The sequence below is a fragment of the Mustela putorius genome, unplaced genomic scaffold (assembly GCF_011764305.1).
Source record: "Mustela putorius furo isolate JIRA1106 unplaced genomic scaffold, ASM1176430v1.1 tig00000275_pilon_pilon_pilon, whole genome shotgun sequence".
Taxonomy (NCBI): domain Eukaryota; kingdom Metazoa; phylum Chordata; class Mammalia; order Carnivora; family Mustelidae; genus Mustela; species Mustela putorius.
The window spans coordinates 16,186,490-16,213,699 of record NW_025421341.1 but is presented as its reverse complement, the minus strand read 5'-3'; the positions used below and the strand labels follow the sequence as shown (position 1 = coordinate 16,213,699).

Below are 27,210 nucleotides of genomic sequence, written 5' to 3'. Positions count from 1 at the left end.
GTTTATGATGTTCCAGAACATGTTTTAACATCTGTGAATTTTAATTGATATAAATTTCAATTAAAATACCTAAAAAAGTGAAGAAATTATTTTTTACAAGTGGGTTTGCATACCATTTGAAGATTTGATGAATAATTGTTCTGAATATATGAATTATTTTAAAGTAAGTAACCTCTGTAAGTGTTATCATAAATAATTTTCTGGTTCCTCTGATGAAACAGACGGAAGCAAGTAATTTCTAAGAGTTGAAGTGCCACAGAAACATTTTCTAATAATCCAAAATTTTCATAATCATGACTAGTGGCTTTAAATTTTTAATTTCTAACTCTCAAAATGATCTTATATTTAGGTTTCCAGTACCAGTTCCATCTCAGTTCAGTCCGGTTCTTAGAATGAAGACTTACGTCATCGTCGTCAGATTCTTAAAATTAGATAACATTTACACAAGGACTTTAGAAATTTTGGAAGCTACAATATTCTAAAAGATAGTAGAAAAGATTAGTAGACTAGCCCCAGAGTTTGTATATACTCATATGTGGGGTTAGAACAACAACATAGCAACAATTAATAGACACCACAGACGGAAGTCACAGTATGCAACCTCAGAAAGCTGTCCCTGTGTCTACCTGTAAAGAACCGACATTATTAGACAGTACACTGACTACTGAATACCATAAGTTCTTTTGCCCTTTTCAGAATTATTTAGCAGAAAGGTCTAAAATGCTATGCTGATATTAGGCAGAGGGTATAGATATGAGGCAATGAGACAGACTTACCAGCACTCATATGGAATTTGATGGAAAAGAAATTCATCCATATGGATTAAGTGAATTGTGAAGAAAATACAACTGAATGGGAATGATGAGAATAGTGTTGTTGAGAAGAAAAATTCTGCTCCTATTGGATACAAGTCATTTCCCATGACAGGGAGAAGCATTAAAAGAGAATATTTGTGTCCAGAAAGAACAAGGAAAATTTTTTTTTTTTTATCTTGACTTGTATACCAGGTCTTCGCCATCCACAAGGCAAATTCCTCAAGATTCTGTTATTTATTGAAGGGCTTAAAAAAATAAGTAAAGTTGAAGTTGGAAATCCAAGCTCAGATACTAGAGTACACAAGCCTAAGGTGTTTTAAAAATATTTCTGCCTTTGGCAAGTTAGGCATTCATTTCAGATTTCTCAGGATTCACTGTCAGTGCTAGGCCATTACCTCATTCATGGACAGCAACTTACCCATCTTGTTTTTCAGACCCTTTGCCTGTGATTCATTCTGAGGACAGTGATACTAGATAACATGTTTCTTGGGCAAGAATTTTGAGCTGATCTTCATTCTGCTAGAATAAAATACAAGTATCAGTCTATTATTTAAGTTCCTTCAAACCTTAGTACTAGCCTGCCTTTCCAGCTTTGCCCCTTAACTGTGTTCTGTTGTGTACTGCATGCCCTATAAAAGCTGATCTATTTCCATTCCGTACGCATGCAGACTTAACCCACTTTCTTAATTTTTGAAGGAAAGGAAGCTAATTATATTGTATAACTGTTATGTCCCCACTCTGTACAAGACTCTTTTGTACATATTATGTGAAGTGGTTGTTAAATGAGATAGGTAGGTATTATTGATCTTTAGCTGTATAGAGCTGGGGACCCTGAGGTTTTTAGAGTGTAAATAACTTTCTTCTTATCACGTAGCTAGTAAAAGAGCAGACTCTGGAAACAATTTGCATGAATTAGTGTCCACACCTCTCTCTCGTCAACATACCACTTGACCCATGTTATTTATTCTTTTACAACATGTTCTTTCTACATACTAATATCCACACTCAAATTTTTCTTCCCAACAAAGCTCTTGTTTTCCTGCAGTTTCTTTTGTCTTCACTGAATTATTATAAAAATCTTATATCATAAATATTTATCATAACTATTATTCATGTTCATAACTAGTTTCACTCAATTTTAAAGACTTCGACTACAATAGTAACTACTTGAAAGTGGAAAATATGTCTTTTTAAATTTTGTACTCTCATGGAGGGTACCAAAATTGTATAGGGTAACCCTTAGACAATACTGGAGATAAGTAGCTAGCTATTCCCTGTGAATACTCCTAAACTACATACAGTTATTAATAAAGTAATATATAGCAAAATAAGCATTCTAGTGCTCTGCACGACTGTTTGAGTTTGCTGATGATGAATGTGATGACCATGAATTGACCTTTTCTACGGTAGCCGTTATAGAAATCTAAGATACCATTCCATTTCTAAAATATTGGTTAATTTTCAGTGGCTGGTTTCAAATGTCAGATCAGGATTGGATGCCTTCTTGCAGATACTTTATGAGGTACTTCTTTTCACACTGCTACTTTCTAACCCCTGCACAGTGTGTATCTAGCCACAAAGCCACACACATTCCTTTGACTCATAGCCTCCTGAAGCAAATAAGTTAACAATAGGGGTCTTCTGTGATACCATATATCTTCTTTCAGGGTTCATTTTAACTCATTTTGCCTGAGTCGGTGGTAATATCATTTATTGCTACGTATTAAAAACACAAAAGCATAAATAACATTAATTCAGACTTTTTCTGGTTAATGCCTCTAACTGAATGCCCTTGACATCAGGATCAGTGTAGAATATTAAAATAACATTGACATGAATATTTAATATAAGAACTTGCATATAAATCACAGTTTCAAATTTAATATATCTGATGGTAATAATTAAGCTCATTATAAAAAGTAGAGGAGATAAGAAAGAAAAAATGATAAGACAAATGATTTCTATATATGAATTATCCTATATGAGACTAGTAAGTGAAAAATGGAAGATTTAATTAAAGTCACTACTGTATCTTGAGTAAATCATAAGGAACACAATCCAGCCTGCTCCTTGATCAGAGGTATATTTGAGTTTTTTATTAGGTATTAAGGGATGGTTTCCCTAATTTTATTTAGTCATTTGTTGTTACATGCCTTTAGTATAATTGTCATTAATTAACATTATTCTTGCTAATTAGGAAGACAATAGATATCTTCAAGGGAGGTATAGTATCTAGGAAAGTAGAATTGAGTATTAATTCCCCTAATTATACAAAGTAGAAATTCATAAAATTCTAAGTGACTAAATAAGAGTTATTACCAAATTTACTAGATTCTGATATGTTAAGTCAAATTTAGTTTTTTTCAAATAATTGAACATGCCTAGAAACAAGTTATCCTATGCAGAAATGAGAGTAAAGATATGAGTTAGTCTTAGCCCCTCCTGCAAAGGCTATTTAGATTTTGTTATTGCCAGATTAATTCCAAGTAGTTGAGAATAAGTTGTACTCACTTGATTTAAGCAAAAAAAAAAAAAAAGGGGGGGGGGTGAGTACCTATTAGAATGTCACTTCATAAAGATTCTGCTAATGGGTTAATCTTACAGTGACAATTCCTATCAGGTTATTCCTGACAGGTTAATCTTACAGTGATAATTCCTATCAGTGATATTCCCATCACTAAGATAATGAGCACCAAATCTGCTGTGTCTACCTGGTAACCTAGACATTAATAGATCCTGAGGCAATAACATGGTAGAAAGAGACTTGGCTGTGAATATAATCAGAACCGGATTCAGATCCCAGCTTGATTACTTCCTAACTTTAGCTTGGCAAATTGTTTATCCTTCTCAAACTTGCCTCCTTATCAGTTAGATATGATAATATCTGTTGGACAAGATTGTCCTGAGGACTACATGAGTTAATGTGGAAAACCAGCAGCACTGTGCCAGGCACGATTCAAAAAAGTAGCAGTTATTCTTATGACCTGATGAATTTCCTTAGCATGTGACTTTCTCTTTTTAACAAGTAACTTTAGAGGGACAATGTTTACTAACAACTGAAATCTATAGCTGAACTAAATACAGATCTTACAGATTAAATGTCTTACAGAAATTGAGTTTCATTTATAAAGAGAAAAAAACAAAATCAATAAATGTTATTTGGAAGTTGATAATTATTCCTTCCCCCCTGGTGGTAGAATCCATAGGCTTGGATGATTTATTCTAGGTCTAGTATGTTTGTGTTTTCACTCTCGATAGCATATTGCAGTGTTCTCTCCAGGATATCCATGCTGGCTGTTGCTGAACTTGTTCTTCCATATCAGTCCTGAGCTGTTACCGACACCTCTGTGCTTCTTTTCCTGTAATTTTGCTAAGATTAATCAGTAAGCTATAAAGTGTTTCTGCCCTAACTACCAGCATCCACTAGGACCTCTTGGTCTCTATTATTTTCTTTAATCCCGATTGCCATTTACTGTTATTATTGCTATCATGGCTACTATTTGTTATGGAACAAATTTATGTAGTCCTTGAAGTTCTCTTGCAACTCAATAAGCTACTTTTGGCCTTCTCCTAACTCTTCATGACTACTTTATGTTGAAGGTAGGAGAAGATGTTTCTAGCTCTCTGTGAACTTAAATAGAAAATAATAGCTATTATTCTGCTGACAGAAAAAAAAAAAAGAAAGAAAGAAAAAGAGAAAGAGAAAAAGAAAAAGAAAAAAAAAGATGTTTGGGGTGTTTTTGGTTGGTTTTCCTGCCTTCCTTTCCAAATAACCCCCACAGCTCCCTGCTCCATAAAGGACTAGAAAAAATTAAAGTGACCAGTTACCCTGTAGCTAAAGCTTTTTTTTTTCTTTTTCTTTTTTTTTCCCAGACTCTTGGCTCTGCCTTTCCTACTCAACAGTCACATTCCCTATTGACAGAATTGATTTGATACTAATGTAATACTAACTGAATTTTTTAAAAGTCCACTAGGCATTGTGATAAGTTCTTTGCCTATACCATATAATTTAGCTATTATACATGCATGTTCATTTCTAAATTAAAAGTATCCGCATCATTTAGGTTAGACTAATATCGTGCATCCAAATCAAATAAGGTTTGGTAGCAACATTAACTTTTGAAATATCTATAAAATCAAGGCAAGGATATTTAATCTCACCTTTACCTCCCAATAAACTGGCTTCAGTTGCTTAAAGAATGGGATTCAGAAGGACTGGGAGTCTTTTTTCGGTCCAGACAGGAAGGAATACAGTAATTTTATCAGTTTCCTGTGGCTGCTAGAACTAGTTAACACACACTTGGTGACTGAAAACAACAGAAAGATGTTATTTTACATTTATGGAGGCCAGATTTCTGAAATCTAGGTGTTGGTAGGTCGGCATACCCTCTAGAAGTTCTAGAGAAAAACCTGTTCTTTGCCTTCTCTAGCTGCCGGTGGCCACAGCTGAGCCTTGACTTGTGGCTTCATCACTGTAATCTCTGCCTTCTCCTTATGGTGCTTTCTTCTCTGTATCTCTAATCTCCTTCTGCCTCTCTCCTATAAGGATACTGGTAGTGGCATTAAGGCCCACCTGGATAACCTAGGATGATCTCCTCTTGTCAAAATCCCTAACTTAATGGTATCTGTACAGACCGTTTTCCCAAATAAGGTAATATTCACAGGTTCCTAGGATTAGAGTGTGAACATATTTTAGGATTCTTTATCAATGTTTGCCATGGGCAAGGGGAGTGGGTATTGGATTAGCATACATGCCATGTTTTCCATCAGTGACCCAAACTATCATTTTACAAATACATGTTAGGTTATTTGTCCAAGATTACTGCATCAGATCCCAGCAGGAGTCACATGGTATACAAAGTTGGAGTAATGGTACAGAGTTAAGCAAAGGGGTTTTAATAAAGGTATGAGCAGGTTTGAGGAACACCAACAAGGATTGTTGAACTATCTCAAGACAAATAATGGAACTTCTAGGCATGAAAGAACAAAGGGAAGGTTACCCTGATCTGACAGCAACCGTGGCCTTTGAGGACTGCAGGAAAGTGAAGGGTGAAGTTTACTAACCTCATTCTCTTCTCTCATCAATACTCTGCTCTTGCTTTTCATTGGCTGACCCCAAATAAAAGCCAGGAGACAAGGTATCCTGTTGTCATCTATTTGTTCAGTTTCACTGGACACATGAAAAAGTGAAGAAGGAAGGAGAATGAATATGGAGGGGGAAAAAAATAGCAGGCCAGTCCCATAAATCATTGGCATCATAGCTGAGAGAAAAGTCTAAATTCCTTTATTATAGAATTACTATAGGATTTATTATCATTTTCAACATGTCAAATTTAATTCAACAAATATTTGTTGAGTACATGCAATGTTAAAGCTCTCCATATGGCACCACAAAAATGCCTAAGTTTTTTGCAGGTTATAGCAAAAATAGACTGGAGGTAATGAAAAAAATCAGCATCCTTTTTGTAGTAGTGATGAAAGTCTGAACTAAAGTAGAGGTCAGAATAAAAATGCATAGAACCATATAGATTTGAACTCCATTGGAAAAAACAATTAATTATTGGTAAAATATTTGAAGTGAGTAGATTATAAAACAATGGGAAAAGAATGGCAAACAGGAATCTAAGATTCAAAACCCAAATTGGAAAATATTCTGAAACTTATAAAATTAGCAGTTAGCAGACAAGCTCTTACAGAGAAATTTACTTTGCGCCTTAAATTTAGGGTACAGTAGGATATCTGTGTCAAGATGACTAGGAAGCATTTGAAATGTGGGTTGGTTCCTGGGATGAAGTAGGTTGGGAAGGGAGGAATATAATAAATATAATAAAGATTCTGTTCACTTATTAAGAAAATTATATCACTTTCTTACTATGAGTTATATACTCTGTAAGAATTTGGTAATAGACTAATGAATATGATAAAGTAATATTACTACTTTCAGAGAGATCATCAGCGGTGGCAGACATTTAACAAATAATAAAAATGAAAAAGGAGATACACATTTATAAAGAGATATTTGTTCCTGCTCAGAGATGACAGTTGAAATTACACGTAAGGAAAAGAAAGCTTAGAGTATGGGCATAGCAAAATTTTTATGTTTGAGATATTTTTGACAGATATCTTTTTATTTTTTTATTTATTTTTTATTTATTTTCAGTGTAACAGTATTCATTGTTTTTGCACCACACCCAGTGCTCCATGCAATCCATGCCCTCTCCAATATCCACCACCTGGTTAACCTCCCACCCCCTCACCCCTTCAAACCCTGAGATTGTTTTTCAGAGTCCATAGTCTCTCATGGTTCACCTCCCCTTCCAATTTCCCCCAACTCCCTTCTCCTCTCCATCTCCCCTTGTCCTCCATGTTATTTGTTATGCTCCACAAATAAGTGAAACTATATGATAATTGACTCTCTCTGCTTGACTTATTTCACTCAGCATAATCTCTTCCAGTCCTGTTCTGGACAGATATCTTACACAGATATTTTGGATATGACTACAGTGGATTTTGTTTTCTAGCCTATAAATAGCATTGCTACTTTTAGAGCTTCAGACTAAATCAAATCATGAAAAACCACACACCTTTACAGTGGACTCCATATATTTTTGATAACTGTGTCAAATTTCTTAAAATTGTAAAAATAGATAAATGCAAGATATTACAGATGAAAGGAAAGAATATTAGGGACAAAGTCATGGTAGCATTTCCACATTGAGGGTATGGAAGGAAAAAGCTAAAAGCAGGTACCAGTAATTGTAATGAAAGTTCTCAGAGAGACTGAAGATTTAAGATAGAATAAAATATTAACATCAGCCACAGAAAGGATTTTCAAAAGGTAGCATGGTCAATGACATAAAACAGTGCAGAAAGTGGGTTAAAAGAAATGTACAAACTCAGGAAAATGTAAAAATGGGAGACTGGTAAAAAGGAGGTTAGTGGTGCTTTTTTCAAGAGTGATTTGAACAGTTAGAATGCATTAAGTTGCAGAAAAACTAGAGTTTTAGAGAATGAAGGACTATAAAATGAAGAAATATCAATTTACTAAATTGGTAAATATTGCCAAAGAAACGAAATGGAAAATATTTAGGGAACTTTCATTTTTAGAATATAGGATATCTAAGTATTCTTACAGATAGAGTGAAGGTACCACTATGAGGTGAAGATGAAGTTGTATTAGAGATAAACAATGGCAAAATCATTCACAGGAACAAAATGAGAGGATGTCAAGAGTATATTAAACAGAGTATATATTGTGAAGGGCAGAAGGTTTTTCTTGTTATTTGTGGGTTGTTTTTTTTTTTTTTTTCCTACTCAGAGATACACATCATAATAAATGTAATAGAGTCAATAAGAAATTAAAAAGATAACCAAGGGCTATTTTGGGAGGATCAGATCAGGAGATTTAGGACAAAGCTCCATGAATTGATTCCTTTCCCAAACAATACTTGAAAGTTTGAAGAAAATTAAGATGTTGGGAGTTGCCTCTGGCCAAGGAGTAGCACAATGGGAATATCAAGGGGACAAAATTATATGATGACGGTACATGCTTTACTGCAATAGTCAACAGTGCAGTTCAGGCTGAGAGAGAAGTAAATGAAGCATAACTGAAAGCAGGCATTAAAAAAATGATGAAAGAATCCAGTCTTCCCTCTACTGCAAAATCTTTCCTGATCTGGCTTCCACTTGCATTTCCAGTCTCATCTCATTGCCATCAGAGCTTTTGCCAAATTCCAGACACTTGAGTCTTAGCAGATCTTCCCAAATTCATCTAGCTCTTTCACTCTTTTCTTCTATGTGTCTGTGTGGCCTCTTATCATTCAGATCTCAGGACACAGTTCCTGACCACCTTTATTTAAAGTTGCTCTGTAGCCACCATTTTAATATTACAATATCCTATTTATTTTGTCCATAACCTTTAATATGACTTAATATTACTTCCATATCTGTTTTATATTTGTTTCTCCTGTATATTGGTTGCCTCTCCCAGTAGAGTGAAAGCTTCATGACAATAGAGATGGCATGATAGACCCAACTTCAGTACCAGTGGCAAGCACGTGGCAGGTCCACAATACTTTTAAGTGAAGAAATGCGTAACAGAAGGGTAGGAAAACATAAAGATGAAGGGATAATCAGTTCACCCAGGGGTAAGGGAATGTAGAAAACCCAGCCAGAAAGCAGAAATCTACATAGAGAAGAATTACTCATGAAGTTCTTCATTGTGCAGCACAGTTAGTAGTGTCTGAACCTGATATCCAGCTTCTGAGTGGGTGAATGGTGGAGAATGGGGATGGAAAACTTTCAACACCGAAAGTTAGAAGGATCCTAATCTTGAATGTTCATGCCCACCCACAGGATGCAGAGATTAGAAAAGAATGCTGAGCCCAGCCAGCAATGTGGACAGACTTAAACTTTATGGCATATCCATTGAGTCTGTCTAGTTGCTGTTCACCTACTCACACAAGTAAATTATTATTTATTCTAGATGTGAGGAAACAGATGCAGATTTCATTTATTTTATTATCTAGATACCATCTGCAGCAAAACATGTTTGTAAAACATTATTATGGACCAATAATTTTATTTCATCTTTCATCACTGCTGTCAGCATTATCGCCTTTGTTTTCTTCATCCCCATCACCCTCGCTATCTATAGCGGAGGCATTTGTGCCCAGCATTCACAAATCTGCTGACTGTTGCATTAAACACAGTTTTATGTCTACATTAATTGTCTATTTTTTCTTTTCCTCTCTCCCCCTTTTTATATGCCTTATCCGTGATGCAATGAGATTTTACCCATTTTCAGCTGGAGGGTATTGAAGTAATGGTCCATAGACATAATGAAACTGTGAAAGTTTGGCTGAAGTTAACATTTTTAAGAAACAAAAGAGCCCATAAGTTTTCACTGGCCATATGCTTTTTTTCTTTTTTACTTTTTGTGAAACCACTAACCAGCATGAGTGAGAAAAGAAGTTTAAGTGGCAAGGTATAAACATCTGAAGGCTGGGCAAAATGATACCTTAATGTGACAAATGGTATTGCTTATTTTTATTTTGTACAGAAATACCTTCCCTTCAGACACAAATGGAGACACAAACAGCATAGGCGAGAGAATAATGGCACACATGCTTCAGAGCTTTTTGTCTATGCCCTGCTCGCCCCTTGATAGTTAAAAAAAAAGGTGTCCTTATTCAAACCAGACTCATTATAAAGAAAAATGTTCTTGCTTTAGAGTTTTCAGTGTAGCACCTGTTAACATCCTTCCCCTCTGTCCAATGAGAAAACTCTTTAATTCACCTACAAGAAAAAATTTTACAAAGCAAAAGGGAAAACAAAGACAGAAACTAATTTTTTTTCTGGAAAAAAAAAAAAAAGATAATGCACCTGTCAACTTGTATTTATTCCAGTGGCCTTCGGTGACATTTTCTAGTGACAGCAGCAAAGATTCCAAAATTGCTTCCACAGGCCCCACACAGCGATAGGTAACAGGGGACATTATTAACTTCAACACAGAGCAATTTATTGAAATCCAACACTCCATTATTAAAATATTGGAATTTTTTTCCCTTTCCATCCCACTCATCACTCTAAATGAATCCACGTTCTCTTTTCTTTATCTCTTTCCCTATCCCCCAAAAAAGCCATCTGCGATTTCCTTTATGAAAAAAATAAAACCTACAATTAGTGTCTTGTTCATCTTTTCTTTTTCAAAAAAAGAGAACTATTATGCAAATACTCTGCAATTTGGTTTCAAATACCCTTTGTAGTGTGATGAGCAATTTTTCTTAATACAACCCCAGCTTTTTTGCCAGGACTGACTAATAGATTTTTTCAAAGAGAACTTTCATGTGACATTTTTACACTCTTCTGATGTAAACTTTTCACAGGCATATTTAGAATGGAATTATCATTACTCCTTGAGTTGTAAAAGAAAAAAAAAATTGTTTAGGTATTTCACCCTGAAAATGAAGCCTGAAATAACCCCTAAATCTTTCTTTTACCTTAAATTCCATCACCTTCTTTCCCAAGAAATGGTCTGTACCAAGGAATACTCTCAGGAAATCAGAGATACATGTTTTCTTTGGCTTTTTCGGAAAGCATATTATAAGTGATGGCAGTTTATCTTTTAATGCAAATTTATTGTTTAATTTTAGTTGCTCCTCAGGAAATATAGTACAATTTGACCCAATTCTTCAGGTGTTTGGAGGTGTCTTCTTGTTAACCAGATAAGCATCTACAGTGCGAAGTACTGATGGAACTGAAATTTATTAAGTATAGTATCATAAGAAGAAGCAACTGCACTAAGAATCAGAAACCTTGAACCTTAAACCTGATCCTGGTACTTATCAAATATAACCTGGGCAGTAAGCCCACCCAGCTTTGGTTTTCTCCTTTCACAGATGAGAATTACTATGTCCTTTGACTGCTTCTAGTGTTACAGTGGGGATCAAACCACAACTGCAAGTTACTATGTTTGCAGTGGATTATAGATACATCTTAAGGCAATGTTCCAGAGGTCTGCAATTTTCACATTTCCTACAGTAGCTTCATCTGGAGAGCTTGCTACAAATGCAGATTCCTGATCTATTTCTAGCCCTGATTATCTGGGAGTGGGGCCAGGATAGCTACCTGTAATGATAATCCTGGGTGATGGTTATGCTCATAAAAGACTGAGAGCCACTAGAAGAGAAACAGAAAAAATGAAATCATTATAAATTTAACTTAATTAGATAATATCTAATTTGGTACTTAATTAAATTAGATATTTAATTTGATTACATGTTTTGCTTATCTGTTGGTGTGTATGTGTGCATATCATAATTTAGTGAAGGAACCTTCTGGTTTATACTTTTAATATTAATGTTAATAATTAATTAATAACAATACAGTATTACTTGGCTAACATAACTATCTGTACTCTCCTTATAACTACATGGATTTGCCTTATTTCAAATGTTTACTAAAATATTAAGTAAGTAAAACCAAAATGTTTCGACCTTTTAGATCCAAATGGAGCCCTATTCATAGTAATTACTCAAATTTCTGGCCTGGCTGATTATGCGGAAACTCCAACCCCTAAAGGAGTCCCCCCATATAGTTCGGGCACTTCCTGGGTGCCTCATATGTACCTATAAACCAATGTCTCAGTCACAGTCTTCCTGTGATATTTGCAGTGTCCTTCCTTATCAGCCTGGCCCCCATGTGGAGATTCTCTCCTCATTGAGCCAGAAAGGCCCTCCGCCTAGCACTGTGAATTGGTACCACCACTGCCAGCACCTGAGGACACCAGTGTCCTTGCCAGAGGTGATGCTCTTCAGTGCCCCCTGGGCTGCCCTTGCTGTGGTGGGCTGAGCAAGGAAGCATAGACACTGGTATTTTACCCCCTTCTATGACTCCGGCTCCCTGGGGCCACTGAGGAAGGAAGGGGGAATTGTAGCATCTACTTGAAAGCCATCTGGAAAACAACAATTTCAACTTCTGCTCACAGAGGCTCAAGAACAGTCTTTTGAATTGGGCCGACACCTTTTTACCAGCTTTTTGTTTCTGTTTGACCTTATCTCCCTTCTTTCTCAAAGATACTTGCCCATTTTGCCCCACTCGTCCTCGCTCAAAAAAGTAAAAGGTTATACCTCACCTAAGATGCTGGCTGGATCCAGTGAATCGGTATACTCCATCAGACATGCACCATAATTGTCAATAATCTTTAGACTCAGCTGAAATCAACACCACTAAAACAGTAGGGGAGATTAAGAGTTCATAATGTCCTCTCAAATAGCTCTAAGGTAATAATAATAAAAATCAAGTACTTCTATAAGGCAAATAATAAAAGACAGAAGTCCAGAGTGACTGTCCATTCCTTTTCCTGCTTGTTTTCCACTGCCCAAAGTAATCACTTACAATTTCTCAGCAATTTATTTTTTTCATATAATTCTGTTTCTAAATATTATGCTTACATTGTCAACTCTTGATTTTTCCATTTGATGCATCATATACTAACTTGTCACCAGGTAAGTTAGTGACAGGAGCAACGGGAATGTACCTTTCACCTTCTTCCCATCACCCCCTTGCAGAATTATAGTATACCTCCCTTCCCTTCATTTTCCAGGATAGTAGTATGGTGTTTGTATGTTTAAACATTCTGTATTTATGTCCTTACGCTTATGTAACTATTCCCAGTAATGCTTTATAATGAATACATGATTTTCTTTTCTTGTGTATGTCTTGTACTGCACATCAAATCAATTTCTTCATTTTACTTTTGCTTAGGTTTCTGTGCATCCATCCTAATTTGACCTTCAACTTGTGCCAAATATACATGTATTTAAAATGCATTTTAAACTCATTGGGTATTCTATCTTCTCCATCTTCTTGGATTACATTTTCCAGATCACTGTGTCTCACTCCATTCTGGACTGACTGCTGTCTTGGTCTCTTATACAGTTCTTATCCTGGAATATCCCTTCACTGTCATTTTTTGTTTCTTCAATTAAATGTCCTCTTTTAATGGCTCCCTCTATATAATGAACACATCTAACAGAGAAAGGAAGTACGTGAGATAAGTTTGTAGTTTTTTAAAGGTTTATTTATTGGGGGGGGAGCATATATGGGGGGAGGGCAGAGGGAGAGAATCTCAAGCAGACTCTCTGCTGAGCCCAGTGCCCCACACCAGGCTTGATCTCATGACCCTGTCATCATGACCTGAGCTGAAACCAGTCATCCAACACTCAACTGAATGAGACACCCAGACTTAGCCCCCTGAGATAAGTTTAATAACAGACATACCTGAACATATCTGTATATCCACCCACTTAATTGAAATTTTGCTGGATTTGTAATTTGAGGTTTAAACAGTTTTAAGCTTCAGAATTTTGAAGTCACAGCTCCATTTAGGAGAAGGAACTGGAAGGTGGCCCCAATTTTCTCCACATATAAATTCACATAATCCTGCTATTTTCATCAGAGTACTTCTCTTTCCATTTTTGCCTACTATCTGTAATCCACAGTCCTTTTGACAGAGGGGCGGAGATCTGTACTCTTAGGTGCCTCCTAAATATGTTTTGAAATGATCCTGCTGATGTCAGTTTCTCCCTCTGTTCCATTTGGAGAGATTTGTGGTACTAACACTACCTGTGCCTTTGGTGGTGTACACATGTGGTCTGAATTGGATTTCTTCTCAGTTTCCCTCCCTGCTGCATTAGGGTTGAGGTGTCTTACGTATGCTGAATTGATTACGACTAGTAAGCCACATCCTACTCCTGTTATTCTATCTTCATTGCCTCCTCTCTATGACTGTTCGTGTCTTCCTCTTTATTGATTCCTTTATTGCTAGTATAGTGGAATTGAGAGGAAATGGAAATAAATTTGTATATTCAATTTGCCATGACATCTTAAACAAAAGGTCAATATAGCTTTCTCTCCTCAAGTTTTTTTGTTTTGTTTTGTTTTGAAAAATTTTAAAGTTACAGAAAATATTCGAAAATGCTACAATAAATAATAATCCTCATGGCTTCAGTGTAAACTGATTGATAATAAATTGCCATATATGTGCCACCCCCTGTGTGTGTGTGTATGTGTGTGTGTGTGTGTGTGTGTAAGGTCCTGTTTCAAATTGTAGTAAAGATACTTAAAATACCTTTTAACTGGAGGCTAACTTTAGGATGCACTACTTAACTATCATATGTCCAATTTTATCTTCATTGAACCAAAGTGACATGATTATGATAAAGAAATTAGAGCTGTTTTCTCACTTTATGAAATAATAAAGTTGGAGTAGACAATTTTTTATAGTCTTACTTAGCTTTCAAATTTTATGATTCTATGAATAATACATCACTTATAATTTTAGAAATGAAATAAATTTGAATAAAGATAAAGTTAGGGAATAAAATGTCTTATTAAAAGGCTTATTTTTCTGCATAAATTCACAATGGCATATTGCTTATAATTGTTTAAGTTTTGATATTTATAATTTATAAATTATATCTGTGTATGCTCTCTAAATCCATACTAATAATGGATGAATTAACTTTGGGTCACCTTTTACAACATTCAAATAACTGCATTTGTATAGATTATTGTATTCTAGAACTAAAGACCAAAAATTAAAAATCCACAGTATAAGCTAGGTTTCAGTATCAACTAATTTAGCAGTAAATAAAATCAAATACTGTGCATCTTGCAAAAGAGAAAACACTAACATTAATATTATATGCATTTAATTCTATGACATTTTCCATTTTAACAAAAGTGTCATCTTTATTTTTCACTTAATTTTACTTGAGTTAAATCACTTTAAGAATATAATAGCTGCATTAATGTCTTTTCATTTTTAATTGATTCCATTGAATGAGAGTACATTTTCAAAATTATGATCAGCACCATTAATATAGAGCTACAAGGAAATTTGAGTTGAAATGATGGTGTTATTTATTAATTTTTTTTATAGGAAGCTTTGATCATGGCAAGTATGGACCATCCACACTTAGTCCGGTTATTGGGTGTGTGTCTGAGCCCAACCATTCAGCTGGTTACACAGCTTATGCCCCATGGATGCCTGTTGGATTATGTCCATGAACACAAGGATAACATTGGATCCCAGCTGCTGCTTAACTGGTGTGTCCAGATAGCTAAGGTAAGTGTCTAACACTTCCCATGGAGATAACTCCCCTAACTTGCTTTCTCCTATTCTAGGGTAGTATGGATACTGAAAATATGTTTAGTCTTTCAATAGATTTAAGTAAAATAAATTGCTTTTGCCATATTGGAAGATATAGGGAAGTATTTGCATTCAAAGCACAGATCAAGCACATATTATACATCTTTGGATTACTTTACTGCCAACTGTGGTATATGGACCAGATGCAAAAACAAATAGCTTACTGGTCAGGAGAAAAAAAAGAAAAAGTTATACCAAATTTGTTTGGTTTTTGTTTTCTTTTTAAATATAATTTAAATAACAAAATCCAAGAAAACAAAGATTGAATGTCTGAATTGTTCCATTTTTAGATGATTTTATTAAGATAGTGGGTACATTCAGTTCTCAGTATTACAGATCAACAAGTTTTAAATATTTTCCTAGACATTTTGATAATTCTCAATTAGTCTTTAATGGTTGGGGGGTTGGGTTCATGCAAGGCATGGCATGTAACGTACATAACGGAAGTGCCATGGATCTCAGCACCTGGGGTGATAGGGACGGCCATCTGTGATGAGCTGGAGAACACCTACTGCCCTCTGTAGGACTGCATTTTTTTCCCACCAAAGTCATGAGGTCTTCCAATTTTTCAGAGGGGCCAGAATTCTGGATTTTTTTTTTTTAATGTGACTTCTCCAAATTTAAAACTTGGCTCAAACTTTTGAATTGTTCTGGAAGCCAAATAAAGCATTTATGTCCTGAAGTCCACCAGTGTGAAACTTCTGTTGTAGACTTTTTATATCCAAAGAACTCATTTATGTGTTTATCTCATATTTATTGATTATCTATACCTAGAGTATTTCTTGAAAATTTTCTCCTAGATAAATAGTTCTGAGATGAGTTTTAATTCTCTGTTTCAACTTTTATTTACATCAAATTTGACTTAATTTCAAAAACCGATTTATATATCTAAACTTCAGTGAATTGTAAGGTGAGCTAAACAGGCAATAGAAATTTTCAAATCATCCTAACACTATAGACGAAAACAAAAGTAAGGTTCAAATTTCTTTGCTGTTCTCTGTTTCCTGCAGTGTTCTTCATAATTTAGGTTTTTTCCTTAGGGATTCATGACATTAATATATCATTTATGCAAGACTGTACACTCTAATAATAGAAACTACTTTGAGTTCCCAGAATAATCACACTGTTTTAAACCATTTTGCCTTTGTGACTGCCAGCTTTTCTGCTTAGAAATCTTTCCTCATAGCTTCTTGATCACATAACATGATCTTTTCCATCTATCAACACTGATTGGGCTTCCTTCCCTTATAGAACCTTCCCTACTCAACATTTTTCTCCAAACAGAGGCAACTTCTTCTGATTCTATATTGGTTTTAGTCACTAATATCCTAAACACATTTTTATTATTTAAATGTTATACTGAGTGTTTATAAAACTATCTGACTGTATGGAAAGTTTACTTAGTCATTAATCTTTTAATAAAAATCTGTAGACACTTCTCATTTGTCAGGTACTATGCTGCCTGAAGTGTTTAGGGCAAATAACAGGGACATGGGCATGGTTGTCTTTGTATACCCTAATGGCATGAATAGTCAATAGAGGAAACAATTAAGTATAGGAGTATACTTAATACTTTGGTTCAGATTTTGAAGAAAAATATTTATAGCAGAGACTTAACACAGACACTATTAAGTCCTGGGAGAAGAGTTTGCTTATGGGAAGAAAATTTAGGCAGAGGAAAGATTCCACCAGAACCCTCTGGATATGGTGACCATGTAATTTATCATCCAACTGGGACAATTTTAGGAGTGAAAGAAGGCTCTTTCACTAGTTACACCAAGACAACAGGCACACAAATGTCCTAAACAGAGAAAGATGTGTGGGGGCCCTGTCTGATATGACAAGTTTGGATTTTATTATAAATATAGTAGGTGTCGAAGTATTTTATGTTCTAATGAGATCATGCCCATTTGTGTGCAGAGATGAGAGCAAGGCAATCCAAGAATGGAAATGCAAATACCAGTAAGAAGTCTGGATGTAATGAAAACAGGAGAAGTAAATATGATTAGGATATATTATTGAGATAAATATAGGCATTTGTAATACTGATCAATTGTGGGGGAGTGAGGTGGTGCTGTTTCCTGAGCTGGTGAATACTGAGGGATTATAGAATAAAATTTGAGAGTTCAGTTCCAGACATAGCAAATTGCAAAGGTGTATCAAACATGACACTGAGGCTTTCAATTAGGTAGTTGAATTTGGTTGGGACTCTTAATGTAGACTGAAGAGTTACATGTATTTAAATACATGGGAAAAGTTCTGACTCATATTTCTTCCTAGCACCAGAAATTGGCATAGTAGCCATTCAGTAAACATTTAATAAATATTTTAACTCATATAAAAAATGAAAATATCTGCACATAAGGAGGGAACCCATCCTTTGTCTTTTTTCCTACTTCAGGGGCAGAACTGTGTGGTGGAAACAGCATTAGGGTCAGAAGGACCTACAGTAATATGATGGTGATCACTTAAGTTTTGTGAGTTGAGTAAGTTAGCCTTTTTGGAATTTTGTTTCTCAGTGTATTAAGAGTTCATAATCACTACTTTTTTTTTTTTTTCGTATTTGCAAAATGAAAATAATGGTATCCACCTCTGGTAGGCTGAAATTCCCTGCCCCCAAAGACGTTAAGTGTCATCCCCAGCATCTGTGAGTAAGTTACTATAAATGTTAAAAGGGAATGTGTGAATGTTACTAAGTTAAGAACCTTGAGATGAGATTACCCGGGATCATCCAAATGGGCCCAATGTAATCTAAGAATCCTTATAAATGGGAGTAAGTGAAGATAAAAAGATGGGAATGATGTGCTTTGAAGATGGAGAAAGGGGCCACAAGCCAGAAAATAGAGTCTACCCCTAGAAATAAAATAGTTTCTCCCTATAAGGTCCAGGCCTGATACACCTTGATTTTTTATTCCAATTTATAAACCAATTCAGGACTTCTGACGTCCACAGCTATAAGAAAATAAATGTGTATTGTTTTAAGCCATTAAATTTGTGGTAATTAGATACAGCCATAAAAAAACTAATATACTTCCTCATAGTGGTTTGCAAAGATTAAATACAACAGCCCAATGCAAGTTTCTGGCTCAGCTCCTAGAACTTTCATCCTAGAATAAAGGAGAGTGTTTAAAAACACTCTTTTATTAGCTGTAGGTTGAAAGCCTCAAAACAGAATTTTTTTTAAAGATCTTACTTATTTATTTGACAGAGAGAGATCACAAGTAGGCAGAGAGGCAGGCAGGAAGTGGGGGGGGGGAGGCTCCCCACTGAGCAGAGAGCTGGATGCGGGGCTCCATCCCAGGACCCTGAGATCATGACCCAGGCCGAAGGCAGAGACCCAACCCGTTGAGCCACCCAGGCACCCCAACAGAGAACTATTTTTAAAATGTCTGCAAAATATAAGTAAGATGGTCTTAGTAAACACAAGTACTTTACACTATTCTGTAACTTAGATAAACTTTTTCTTTGTTTTCAATTCTCTCCAAGAAAGGCTCATGAAAGTAAGCATCATAATTGCTCCAAGACCCACTTTGCTTTTGCTACATCCTTTCTTTCACTGATAAAGCTGGAAGGATTGGGGATGATACTGTCAAATGACTGATGTATGTTTGAGTTATAACATTCCTATGGAAAATACAACAATAGATAGGACAATAATAATTATAGCTAACATCAAGCAGCTCTTACTCTTTGTAAATTATTACTGTGCATATTTTATTCATTAATTAATTTGTCTCATTACAAACCTGTGAGGTGCCATTATTATTTTCTTTTCACAGATAAAATCATAGAGAATGTAAGTTATTTGATTAAATTCACAAAGCTAGTAAATAAATAGTAGAACCACTAATTTATATTTTTATATATAAGGAGAAAATATTTTTTTTCAAATTTCACCCATATTCCCAGTTTTCTTTCCATTCTTCCAATGGCACATCATTCTATAAAATTTTATATCATAGAAAACACAAATTTAAACACTAAAATGGTTTTCTTCTTATAGGCAGCCATATTCATTCTGCATACACTGTATTTGGAACTTAATTTAATCTGGTAAGCAGAGCAGAATATACTATTATTTAATGCTCATGCAATGCAATATGCCTTCCTGGTGCTTTATGAATCCATAATAGAAGATAATGATGAGAATTCCTTTTTTTGTAGCTATTGCTAGCAAGTTGGGAAAGCAGTCTTATGATAGCTTAACAGACTCTGAAAAGTGTACCTGAGTTTAGAGTGAAGAAACTTCGTGGTGAATAGCACCAATAATGACTGAGTACACGTAGATAAAGTATGTCTTACACACCTGAGTAAATGTAGATAAAGCACGTCTCACCCACCTGACCTCTTCTTGGTGCTTTATGTACATTGTGTTAGTTAATCTTTACTGAAACTTTAGCAGATAGGGCCCATTGTTCTCCCAGTTCATAAATGAGGAAAACAGGGTAAGTTATGTCCTAAGGGACAACATGACTGGGATGCCTGAATTCTCTCCAAACACATACACACCACAGCAGCTGAAAGCCCCTTGCTCTCTTCAACAGCACTTCTGAATATGAGGAGTGGTGAGAAGCATGGTGTCTGTAGTTGTGTCTCATCATTAACCCCATAAAAGAAATGATCTTACCATGAATAATACTTCCCATTGTCTTCATGAGAATTTTTTTATTGCCTTACCATCAGTATCTATGTCATCTTTTCAGGAGAAAGTACTAGAGAGCCATTCAATATTGAAGGATTTTTTTTGAACTAAGTTTTACTTGTAAAATATTATGACAAAGCAAGCTCAAAGCTGTTCTGTGAACAATTATGCAGTATGAATACTGATCACAAGTGGCGCTATACATTAGAAATTTAAAATGTGTGGTTTGGCTCCCTCTAGTCTGTGTTAAGCATACAGCCTCTACAACCAGTTTGAATGGGTTCTAATCCTGGATCCACCACTTATCAGCTGTGTGTCCTCAGACAAGTTAGTTAATCTCTCTTTTTTTTTTTTTTAAGATTTTGTTTATTTATTTGACAAGACAGAGATCACAGGTAGGCAGAGAGGCAGGCAGAGAGAGAAGGGGGAAGCAGGCTCCCTGCTGAGCAGAGAGGCCGATGTGGGGCTCCATCCAAGGACCCTGGGATCATGACCTGAGCTGAAGGCAGAGGCTTTAACCCCCTGAACCACACAGGTGCCCCAAGTTAGTTAATCTCTTGAGTGCTCTGAAATGGGAATAATAATAGTACTTATTTCATGGAGTAATTATGAGAATAAGGTAATATTTGTAATGTGCTAAAAACTCTGCTTAGCATAGAATAAAAATGTATACTATGTGCTATTTTGGGTATATCTGAGATGAAAGCAACAGACAAAGAACACCCTTATAATGTCATTTAAAAATACTCAATTTTAAATTTTGGCTGTGAAAGGCATAGAATTTGTTCTTAGACCATGCTAGGGATAAGAGGAGATAATCTCATGTGTAATATTCAATATTTCTGATCTTTGGAAAAAAGGCCATGAGTCCCCCATCCTCATGTGTTTTTCTGCACAGGTTCCTAAGATGTGTCCTATGTTTGCTATTATTATGGTCTCTAATTTTCATGTCAGTAAATTGGATTTCTAGTAATATTGAAACCATGTGAAACCACCAATGAACTGGCAAATAGCTGAGGTCTGGGGTAATGCTTTGAATAAAATAATCCATTACTGAAGAGGAACAAAAAGAAAATTCTAACCTTTCAATCTCAAGCTAGAAAAGGTTAATATTGGTCTGACTTCCTATTTACCACACAAATTTTAGCTCCTGACTGCTTTTTAAGGAAAAGCTTATTTGAAACATTTTTGTTGGTGTTACTACTGTACTGTTAAAGCCTAAATACTTCGTATAGGCTACTATTATTTTTCAAAATCTTGAAACCTTTCTCAGAGCTTTGTCAGTGCATTTTACTTCAATGTCAGATTTTCTTCTCTAACTCTAATTTTCAGTTTAATTCAAATGTAAGGTTCCAAGGGCTTTCTTTTTCAGTGGTTTATCCTTGAAACTAGTTAAAGAGATGATTCTAAAAACACGTGTCAGTGATCCACTATAGATTTTAAGATTATTCATTGTCTGATTAAGTCATAAATTGAACTATCATTAAAATTATTCTGAAAAGAAATGGAAATAAAAGTCACTCAATATTTTAAAGACTAAAAATTGACCTAATACATGTAAACAAAATAATTTAGATTCTGCCTCAGAATAAGGCTCCGACTTTTATTCTTTACAAATAGATTGGTTCCAACATTTGTATTTTCTTTTTTTTTTAAAGATTTTATTTATTTATTTGACAGAGGGAGATCACAAGTAGGCAGAGAGGCAGGCAGAGAGAGAGAGGAGGAAGCAGGCCCCCTGCTGAGCAGAGAGCCCGATGCGGGACTCGATCCCAGGACCCTGAGATCATGACCTAAGGCGAAGGCAGCGGCTTAACCCACTGAGCCACCCAGGCACCCGAACATTTGTATTTTCTGTGAACACTGTATTATTTAAAGATTGGTATAATTTTAGATGAATTTAATTGATTTTCTCAATTAAACTTTCATTTTTATTTTCACACTCAACTTTAACCCCAAATTACTTTCCTTGTCATATCATATTCCTCTTTGGTGCTAATGAGAATTCTATTGTGAAAACTGACTTTTTGTGACATTGGAGAGTATTTGTGGAACTTAGTTTAATTTATCCTTGGTAGCAGAGAAAGAGTTAGTGTGAAGGGCAAAATGGAGAGAACCATTCTTAGTTCAAAAACAGTTCATAAGGACTGGAAGAGAGCTGATTTCTGTTTAAGAAATTCTGTACACAGATATAAAGTCTTAAGATTGCATAAGCAAATCCTCCTTTTCTTTCTTTCCTCTTGTCCATTTTTTTTACTCACAATAGGTACAAAGAGTGACAAGAAAATTAATTTCCCATTTTATCCAGCCATTTTCTCTTTATGAATTAAATTAGATCAAATATGAATGTCTGATATCTATTAAGTGCTTGAACTGGGAACTGAAATTTCTGATTTGTTTGTAGTTAAGACTAAAGTCTGTATGTAGATATGATCTCAGTTGATTTACATATATACATTCTATGTGCATATTGTGTATATTATATATACTAATATATAAAATTTGAAATAGTCTAGGGAAGAGACAGAACATTACTAGCATTCTAGAAAAGATAAAATGGTCACTTACTGTATTTAATAATAGAAGAATGACTTTTAATACTGTTTAGAAGTTTGCAAATGTCAATTGAATGAATGGATTTGGGGGTATATTTTGACACAGAAAAATTATTATATTTTACAAAGGTGGACTAGAAGGGACATACTGAAATTAGAAGCCGTGGTGTTAGTAGCATAGCCAAACCTCATTTAGTAACAATTACCAATTTAAATTTTTTCTAGTCACATAACCACATTTTGGAAGATGCAAGGATGAGAGCTTATTTATTTATCTTATTAATATTATGTATTTATACCTTATGTCTTATTTAACCTATTTAGCATTTTACTGCTATTATTTAACTTTAAATACATTATATTATATAAATTATATATATATATTATATATTATATATATAATATATATATAATATATATATATTATATATTATATAAATTTTCATCAGATCTTTAGAGAAATATAGTAGCATGAATCTGACTTAATGGTAAAATTGTATTCAGAATAAATACCTTCAGTGACTTTCCCAGGGTCATGCTACAAAGTAGACCAAGGATGAAAAATGATGGACAAGTCATGGATTACCTCATGAAGATGCATTGTTCAGTTTCCCCCCCAAAGCAGCAGCCCAATAAGTGAATACTTGCAAGTTCTCTCTCTATTACTTAAATGTATGTTTTCATTAGACGTTTAATTTTTTTTTGAAGATTTATTGTTTTATTTGAGAGACTGAGAGCGTGTGCATGTGCAGGCATGTGCATGAGTGGTGAGAGGGACAGAGAGAGAAAAAGAGAATCTCTACTAGACTCCCCACTGAGTGCAGAACCTGGGCTTAGTCTCATGATCCTGAGATCATGACCTGAGCCAAACTCAAGAATTTGGATGCTTAACCAACTGAGGCACCCAGGAGCCCTTGGACACTTGAGATTTAAATCACAAAGGAGAATATATGTGGTCTTTAGGAAAGATTCATGTATTTATTCACCTAAAAAAAATCAAGTTATGATGCAGTGGGTACTATCCCAAGATCAAGGATTTTGAGAAAGTGCAACAACCCAAGTCCCTCTATCGTAATTTTTATATTCTATTGGAGAAAACAGATACAAAAACCAAGTAAACAAAAAATATTGCCTTATGTGGTGACAGATGAGAGATGGTACCATCCATTAGTACTTTAGGGCAGAATTTAGAAGGAAGTAGTACTCTGTTCCTCTTTTAGTTCTACCGTTTATCATCTGTATGACTTTGGCAAATTCTTTAATTTCTCTAAATCTGTTTCCTCATCTATAAAATGAGCAACAATCTCCATTTGTCCAGCTGTCGTGATGGTTAAATGAGATCATACATTGGCTTTGAGCATTTGCTACCAAAGATTTAGTGCTTAATATATAATTATAATATTAAGTAAAATTATAATACATTATTTAATATTTATTAGCATCAAAACAATTAGACATAACTTCTACAGAAAGGCTGAGTATGTAACAGAAAGAATGTCAACCACAGAGAAATACAATCTTGGAATAAATTCTGAATTACAGTTGTGAGAACTTTGAGACCCATTTTCCCAAACAAGAAAACTTGTGCTTATATAAAATGAAGCAAAGCTATGTTTATCAAATTTGAATTAATAAATAAATAGGAACAACTGATATTAATTGAAAAATTAGAAGTTTCTACAGAACAGGAATATAAATATATATATCTATATATGTATATATATTTATTCACTTTTACTCATTTATTATATTACTTTATTCATTTATACTCATTTATTATTGTACTCACAAATACAGCAAATTCCCTTTGAGACCTCACTATGATTATAATGGTGAAGGAAATGGATTTTGAAATTAGAAATATCTAGCTTTGAATCTCAACTACCAGTCATTAGCTGTAAAATTTTTGGCAAGTTTTTTAAACTCTCTCAACTTCCTTATCAAACATCAGGATAACAACATTTAGTTTGTAGAATTATTGTAACAATTAAATAAAATACTAAAATGTGTCAGTATATTAATATATTGCCTAACATAATATTGCTCAATAAATATTGGCATTGGGGTTTTTTTTGTTTGGCTTTTGGTTTTGCTCTTTGGTTTTTTTAATCACACAGAGCAGTGTTCTCAAGGTCAGCCACTTTAGGAGAAGTACAAAGCTATACATTTGTACAATTAAAAGGTTCACTTGAAATTTTTTTCCAGGACAAAGTACAAATCTGCCCTGGAAAAGTTTTTCCATCATTAACGCCATATTAAATGAAAGTGATCTGAGATGACATATTAGAGGAACATTGCATTAATATTTTTTCTAAATTAAAATTATACCAACTTGTAATATGATATTCGGTCAGACATTCCATTTTAATCATGTATTGGGGGGTTCCCACAAGGATTCTTCTAGGGAGATTGAAGAATCTGATGAGAAATAAATGATTTCCAGGGAAATATTTGGCATATAACTTATTTCTCATGAGTTTGGGTCTGCTGGGTGGGTCTGAGAACTTGGCTGGGCTCCTTTACCTATTGGGTTGGCAGGCTGTCAGCAGATCTAGACGGGGCTGATGGGGTGACTGGAGAGACTGAGCTCTGCTTCTCATAACTCTCTTCTTCCTTCATAGCTAGCCAGGTATATGCCTACAAATCTCTGCCTCATGGTTTCAGGTCCCCAGGTCCTAGGCATCCATCCACACACTATCTCATGAGAAGTCTAGGAGCTCTGTGGATTCAGAGTGAAAAGTAGGAGCATAACCTCTGTGCAGCCCACTCCAGGCTCCCTTCTGGAACTGCCCCTCATGATTATTTCTTTCCTTCTTGGTCTTGGAGAATGTAACCATTTTTCTCTGGGTTGTTGAGTTCCACTTTATCCACATTCCACACCACTTCCACAAGTAGAAAGGTATGTTAATTTCTCAAAAAACAGAATCTAAGAGAGACTTACCTCCTGGATGCTGGTGCCTTAGAAGGACAATTTTAGGTCCTGCAGTACAAACTCTCACCCTTTTGGGTAGGGAGGGAGAGAGAATCTCTACCAAGCTCCATGCCCAATGTGGGGCCCTACACGGGCCTCAATCTTACAACCCCAAGATCATGATCTTGGCCAAAATCAAGAGTCAGACTACTTAATTAAATGAGCCACCCAGGCACTCCCCAGACCATTTTAAGATGGAGAGCTCAAACTGGAAATAACAGATTTTCTTATTTATTCTAAAGAAACATGCACAAAACCCAAATTAATATCTTCAAGTAATTTTCTATGTGTCCAGAAAGAAAGGAAAATAATAGCAAAATTACATGGAAAGGATCCAGTAAAAGTTACTTTATAGAGGTGGTGAATATTTAAGAAAAATTAATATCAGAATTTGTTGAAATTCTGGCATAGCAAGGAGCCCTGGAAGATTATCTAGTTCAGTGATTTAAAAAAAAAAAAAAAAATTTAAGGCATGCAATTGTTTTAAGTGAAATCTCATTCAGCCATAACTACAGCAGCAGATGGCATTGCGAGAGCTTTTTGGGACTTTGAGGTTCCTGGAGTCCTCACAGAGGCCCATTTGAAGACCATCTGATGAGCTTGTGTTGAACATGGGGTAACTGAAGCCCAAACAGGTGACAGAGTCCATTTAAAGCCACAGTTCTTCATAGTCACAAAGCCAGGATCTGAATCTGTGTATTACCCTTGCACCCCTGGTCTCACCAGACATTCCAGCCTAGGTCAGCTAACAGCCAGCGCCCCTTCCCCTGGCTCTGTAAGATTCGTGGGCTCCTTGTTTACTTGTTTACATTTGGTGAAATAACTTCTACCATATTAGAGAATTAGTCCAGAAGATCCTATCACTCTTGTGATAACTTTTAAATGACTTAATGAACTTTTTCCCATATAGAACATTAAATGAGAGGCAGCTAGATCTTTACTTCCATGTACTTTCGTGTTTTCAGGTTACCTTCTAACAGTTGTGGGTTGTTTTTGGTGTGTTTTTCTTTTTCTTTAAATCTCTCTTTTCCACTGATAGTTTTCCCTCTCCATCTTTATATCAGAATGTCTAATAACATTGCAACTTCCCAAATTGGTGATAAAGCACCTGGCTGGATTTGAATTGTGTTTTTCCCCTCCCTGAAATAACCTCGTGCTTTTTATTTATGTGCCAAATTCTCATTGCCTTAAAGGAGGACGATATAAAAGGGGTAGTAAGGGATAACAGAGAATCTCGAATGCACCAGATGAAAATGAAGTTTATTGATGCAGTTTCTAAAGCACAGGTCCCAGAATTGCAATGAAGCCTTAATTGTTTCCTGGGGTTTGCATGAAATATGAAGGCCTCTCACTCAGAGAAGCAGTCATTGTAGGTTATTTCTTGTCTAACCTATAAAATAGCAAGCTTCCCTTTTGCTTTGCTTTGCCTGTGGCTTTGTTTGGCATGCTGAGCCACTCTAATTCAGCTTGGAAGTTACTCCATTCTATAAATGGCAACGTTTTCATTCAGT

The 27,210-nt window shown here is 35.2% G+C and overlaps 1 protein-coding gene across 4 annotated transcripts in view; it reads left to right on the top strand.

Moving 5' to 3' along the window:
• The window catches only part of ERBB4 (erb-b2 receptor tyrosine kinase 4), a 1,164,764-nt gene that overhangs the window by 984,523 nt on the left and 153,031 nt on the right, over positions 1-27,210 (top strand). For all 4 annotated transcript variants that reach the window (XM_004767012.3, XM_004767010.3, XM_004767013.3 and 1 more), the window contains exon 20: positions 15,262-15,447. In XM_004767012.3, the coding sequence (XP_004767069.1) occupies positions 15,262-15,447 (186 nt within the window). The remainder of the gene's footprint in view (positions 1-15,261; positions 15,448-27,210) is intronic.